The sequence below is a fragment of the Sinocyclocheilus grahami genome, unplaced genomic scaffold, assembly GCF_001515645.1.
Source record: "Sinocyclocheilus grahami isolate Dianchi unplaced genomic scaffold, SAMN03320097.WGS_v1.1 scaffold1231.1, whole genome shotgun sequence".
Classification (NCBI taxonomy): domain Eukaryota; kingdom Metazoa; phylum Chordata; class Actinopteri; order Cypriniformes; family Cyprinidae; genus Sinocyclocheilus; species Sinocyclocheilus grahami.
Genome location: NW_015506410.1, coordinates 133,708 through 140,054, shown reverse-complemented (window position 1 = coordinate 140,054; position 6,347 = coordinate 133,708). Strand labels below are relative to the sequence as shown.

Here is a 6,347-nt window from a genome sequence, read left to right as displayed (position 1 = left end):
TGTGTTGCTCCCAGTGAAGCGTGCACTTCCAGACAGGAGCCGCAATGACTTATTTTGAGGCTCTCGTCTAATGAACATCAGTTTTTTTTGCTCAAAACAAACAATGAAATCAAAGAATATTGTTAGTACTTCCATGGCACATATCCAAAAACCGTGGTCTTGACTTCATGTGTGAAAACATTTGTACATGATTACTTTGGTAATACATTTTATGTTCTTACTAATTTGCAGCATCAGAATGTGTGGTATATGGGCCTTGTTTGGTAGTGATGAGTGCCTTGCTGTTCAGTGCACTAATGCCATGAAAATCGCTCATCGCGGTCCAGACGCTTTCCGCTTTGAGAATGTCAACGGTTTCACCAACTGCTGCTTCGGGTTTCACCGCCTCGCTATCGTGGACCAGCTGTATGGCATGCAGCCTCTGCGAGTCAAGAAGTTCCCTTATCTTTGGTTATGTTACAACGGAGAGATCTACAACCACATCAGGGTAGGTAGCTGAATGTTTTTGATGTTTTAGCACCATTTTTCATTCTGATTATATCCATTCATAAACGTTTCTTCCACTTATGTGCCTGATATTCAGTGCTTGGTAGATTTTTTACAAAATGGAGCCCATTGCTGAACGCAAATTACATGATGAAAATTGTAGTCATGTAATCTGTTATTTTTAGGTAATGTACTCTGAGTACTTTTTGATTACTTTTACATTACTTTTGACCTAACTCATTTATCACATTGATTTGAATAGATATACATTGTGCCATACTGATATAAAATACAAAGAGAAAAAAAGAATGGAATCTTAAAACTGTTAAAGTAAAAAAAAAAATAGCAGTCAACATAAAGCAATTACTAAAAAAGATGAAATACTTTTTTATTTATGCTGTGTGGCCTTGTACTTTTCCGTATAATTACAGCCGCCTGAGTGGCAAGTCTATGTGTGCAATTGCACAACTCTTGAAGACTTTCTGAACATAAATAAGAAATAGGCCATTTTAGAAAGGAACATTTAAAAGACGGATGAATCTATGAATAATTTCCTGACAGTTTAAAGGCACAATATGTATTTATGCTGTGTGGCCTTGTACTTTTCCGTATAATTACAGCCGCCTGAGTGGCAAGTCTATGTGTGCAATTGCACAACTCTTGAAGACTTTCTGAACATAAATAAGAAATAGGCCATTTTAGAAAGGAACATTTAAAAGACAGATGAATCTATGAATAATTTCCTGACAGTTTAAAGGCACAATATGTAATATTTTTTTTATTAAAATATCCAAAACCCACTAGAACAGCGTTATATATTTTGCTGACTTGTGTACTTACACTATCCCAAATGTTTCAAATAATGTTTAAATCCAGAGAAATAAGCAATTTTAACTAGTGACATGGAGCGTGTCTATAGTGTAATTGTGTCGCCTGCCAATGACGTCATAACCCCTCGATTTCCGGTTTTGTTTTGTAGAAATCATGGAAACACCAAAGACGCTTTAATATGTTGAGTGTTTTAATAGACCAGTGACGACCGCACAGAGTAGCATTATAACAGAACTTTCAAATGTATCTAGTATGATAAAACAGCGCTGCTTTACCCCACATACGCACGACCGGAAGCAGCGGAAGCGCTCGACTGTGGCATAATAAAAGCTCCGCTGCTTTACCCCACATACGCACGACCGGAAGAAGCGGAAGCGGTCGACTGTGGCATAATAAAAGCTCCGCTGCTTTCGAGCCGTGTGTTTCGAGCCTCGTTTCGCTTTGACGGCTTTCAGCCCCACTCTGCTTCATTCTACTACGTTAATAAATCATTAGCTCATCCGTGAACATGATTTCTGCCCGAGTCCCGTCAGATTTCATCGGCTGTGGGGATGAAGACCACAACTCCCATGATTCCACACTCAGGTCATCAAACTACGCTTTTGTCTCTGTTTATTTTGAATATGCGCCCTCTAGCGGCGAAAATTACATATTGTGCCTTTAAGTAATCATATAACCAAAAGTAACTTATATTAACATATAACCGATTATTTCAAAAATGTAATAAAATTGAATTACAAGTATTTCATTTTTGAAACCTGAAGTAATCCAGATTACATATAATCAATTACTACCCAGCACTGCTGATATCTGATATGTCTTATATCCCTTCATGGTTTAACGTAACATCTGTTGATCAATCTTATCTTTATAGCTGAAGAATCAGTTTGAGTTTGAGCATCAGACTAAAGTCGACGGCGAGATCCTTCTGCACCTGTACGATCGCTTTGGAATCAAGAAGATGGCCTCCATGCTCAATGGCGTATTCGCCTTCATCTTGTTGGACACGGCTAACAGGAAGGTTTTCATAGGCAGGGACACGTACGGCGTGAGACCACTGTTCAGACTGCTCACCGACGACGGCTTTCTAGCTGTCTGTTCTGAGGCCAAAGGTATAATGACTCATGCAAAACTAACTGGAGTTTTTGCACACTTTGAATACCCAAAATTACAGCCTATGATTTTAACAGCATTATGTTTTAACTTTGATTTATTCTGAACAGGTTTGCTAGACCTCAAAACCTCCATGTCCACTCCTGCAAAGATCACTCCCTTCCCACCGGGACACTTTGAAGTGTTTGACTTGAAGCTCACTGGAAAAGTGGAGTCTGTTCAGATGGATCGCTTCCACTGCTGCACAGAAGAACCCAAACACGCCGCCTATAACAACCTGGAGGGTCTTGGCACAGGTAGATGTCATATTCAGCATCATAAAAGTAGTTCATTCTACTTTGTTGTGTTTTAAGCAGTCTGATAGCTCTGTATGACACATGGATTGAAAAAAAGAGTGGGGTGATTATGTAGTTACATTTTGTGACAAAATAAAATTGTATCCAAATGTATCTGCATGTATGGCAAATTTATATACTGTATGGCAAATCTTAACTGCCTGGTTTTATTTTGTCACAAAATGTAACTATATCATCACCCAGCTCTTTATATGAAGTTTGATATACAGTATAAGTAGGTCCAACTTTATTCCTCTGCATACAGTATACTCACATAGGGCGATATACACTATATAGCAAATCTCAACTTGACTTCCCCTGAGGAAGGTTGTTAGCTGCTGGACTGAATTGAATCAGGTTTTGTGAACTGAATAATCTGATTCTTGAAAAGATCCAAAAGAATGATTCATTACCATCATTGCTAATTGTCTAATGAACACACAAGGCCTTTGTCTGATATTGTGGTTTAAATGTTATTCAGCTTTATTTTTATTATCATCAACGTCATTATTATTAATATCTGTGGAGTAGATGAATGGGGAAAATGGAACCACCGTTTACTGTACCGTCAGTCTAAACTAAAGAGAATGAATTTCTTTCTTTTCATCAGGCTTTGAACTGGAGACGGTCAAGAGCAACATTAGGATCCTGTTTGAAGATGTGGTAAATGGACAGAACCACAGCTGCACATGGGTAAGACTACATGTCCCTTCCTTTCTCTTTCCACAGAAAATTAGTGATTGGTCATTTTTCACAGTATTTGTCACTGCAAAATTTTTTATTTATTGTCTTCATTAGACTGGAGTTGAGAGTGCCTTTCCTGGACCATAGGTTCACCGCATACTACCTCTCTCTGCTTGAAGAGATGAGAGTGCCTAAGGTGGGTTCCCTTTCAGTCAGTCACGTTCAACATTACATCGACACTGACATCAGGGGTCTCACTTGGGAGCCCCAATCACCTCTGAGCATTACAAGAAACAACCAATGTCAATTGGCAAGTGGAATTTGCATGTCAAGACACTCCCCGTACATATGGGTATATAAGATGGCAGCGTGCATCCACTCATTCAGATTTTTGCCTCAGAGCCGAATGATTTGTGAGCTCTTTCTCTCTTTCAAAAGAAATGTTATGAAGAAATGAAGAAGCCTTCACTCTGCAGGAGATTCTCACCTGCTTTATACAGTGCATACAGCAGTGTGTGCCGCAAGCATGCTGAGACAGCTTTGGTGGATGGTTCATGCCCGCATTGCGAGCACATGTCCATGGCTATGCTGAGGTTGTGGCTCTAATTCATTATGAGGCTTCCCTCAAGCTCTACCTATTCCGGTTCCTCTGGTCATAAATATCTCGAGGCTGCATTGGTTAGGGACAAGGGAGACCTGAGGATTACGGTCAGGAATGCTCTGCTGGACCAGCCCCCATGAAAGTCCTGCTCCTCACAGCGTAGCACCGTCAAACTCACGGATGATGACGGCGGTTGGTCTGTGGTGGACCCAGTGTCTCATTCGGGGCTCCTGAGGAGGATAATATGTCTTTCGCAGCATCAGAGGAGGGGCTGAGCAGTCCCCAGCTCTTCCCTCCTCACTACCTTCGATGGTGGGGTGGCCAAGGGGTACGTCAACGTTCCCCAGGTGTAGCGTGCGGGTGTGGTACACCTATGCCCGCAAAACGCCACCACCTGGAGGAACCATCCGCACCTTCTGTCCAAAGCCTATAAGCTGTCGTCAGCCCTGGCTGCCAAGGCTTACAGTGCTGCGGGCCAGGCCGCCTCTGCCCTGCATGCCATGACCATCCTGCAAGTACACCAGGTTAAGGAGCTTAAAAATGAAGGTCACGTCACAGTCCCTCAGGCAGGTGATGTCTACCATGGTAGTTCAGGAGCACCATCTCTGGCTGAACCTGTATTTGACTGGTGTTCCTCTCGCCAAGAGGACCCCCAGAGATGTCTGGTCAGCATTGTGCTTTCCTTCCAGCAAGAAAAGTTGAAGCAGAGGCTGTGCCCCTCCACTTTGAAAGTATATGTCTCTGCCGTTGCGGCGCATCACAATGCAGTGGATAGAAGATCCTTGAGGAAGCACGACCTGACCGCCAGGTTCCTGAGAGACGCGAGGAGAATAAATCCTCCCAGATCACGCCTTGTTCCCTCTTGGGATCTCTCTGTGATACCTCAGGCTTTTATGGCTCATATAGTATGATGTAGTGAGAATATAGAGTTCATACTCAGAAAAAAACACTTCAGTTTTATTCAGTGGCCCAAACTGAACAAAATATGCAGTTTGGTGCAGTTGCTTTTATTATATGACCATAAAAATAAGATGAAATTCTGATAGCTTATAATGTAAATGTAAATCAAATGAGATCTTTAGAATACTATAACAGACTATTTGCATAAAATCATATAAATATCAGTTGTCACTCTATATCTATGAGATAATATTTAAATGCTTAGTTTTACGATCAAAGCACTGTAGTTTTTATTGTGGTGGAAAAACATATAGTGCAATGCATTACAATTATGATAAATCAAAGATGAATAAATAAATGTTGCTCAGAAGCCTGATAGATCATATTTGAAACTCTCATCTTAACATGATTTTTCTAAAAAAGAAAAAAAGAAAAAAAAATTTGACAAGTTGCTTCAGTCCAGTAAGTGTTCATCTTGAAATAATAAAATTATGAAAGTTATTCTTTTAGTTTATAAAAATAATTTTAGAGTAAAAAGACATGGAATCCACAACCTGAAGTTGGATTTTTTTTAAATTATACTAAAAGGCCTTTTGCTTGCTAAAAAACAAACAAACTATTGATCAGTTGACAGAAGGCATGTATTAGATTGTGTACAACTGGTTTTGGTCATTAATATGTTAGAGGCCTTATGTGAAATGTGTGTATCCGATATGATGCAGTAGGCTTTATACTGTAGGGATTAATATGAGCAATAGTTATGGTGTACCTTGTATTTTCACTTTCTTTTTCTAAATTCACCTGAGTGGTTTCTGTAACCAGATTGAATAACCTGTTTGATTGAAGCAGGATGGTGTGGAGAAGCATCTCTTGAGGGAAGCATTTAAAGGGTTGAAACTCATCCCAGATGAGATTCTCTGGAGGAGAAAGGAGGCCTTCAGTGACGGTATGACATCCATGAAGAAATCCTGGTACACCAGCCTGCAGGAGTACATCGAGTCTGAGGTGCTACACTTGCACATGACACAGTGATTTTAAAGCCTCTTCCCTGTCATCTCGTCCTTTAATTTTTCTTTTCTCATTCAGGTGAATGACTCTCAGTTGGAGAAGGCCAATACGCAGTTCTCTTTCAATCCACCCACAACCAAAGAGGGCTTGATAAGGCAGATCTTTGAGAAGCATTACCCCGACCGCTGTGAGTGGACACCACATTACTGGATGCCCCGCTGGATCAAGGCCACTGACCCCTCGGCCAGAACCCTGTCCATTTACAAGCCAGATAAAGACCAGTTATCACATTAACCAGACCACATCAAGCTTCAGACCTTGCCTAGACCATACATTCACTACTGCATACATACGTGCCAGTTCAAACATTACCATAATATATTTTTTGC

The 6,347-nt window shown here is 40.6% G+C and overlaps 1 protein-coding gene across 1 annotated transcript; it reads left to right on the top strand.

Annotated features, from left to right (window-relative positions):
• Positions 1–230: 230 nt before the first annotated feature.
• LOC107568288 (asparagine synthetase [glutamine-hydrolyzing]-like) lies at positions 231–6,347 on the top strand. Its single transcript, XM_016254220.1, is given in 8 exon segments — positions 231–487; positions 2,192–2,429; positions 2,541–2,726; positions 3,376–3,433; positions 3,435–3,458; positions 3,564–3,645; positions 5,800–5,955; positions 6,037–6,347. Coding segments are annotated over 8 exon segments (1,209 nt in total). The 5' UTR covers positions 231–238; the 3' UTR covers positions 6,253–6,347.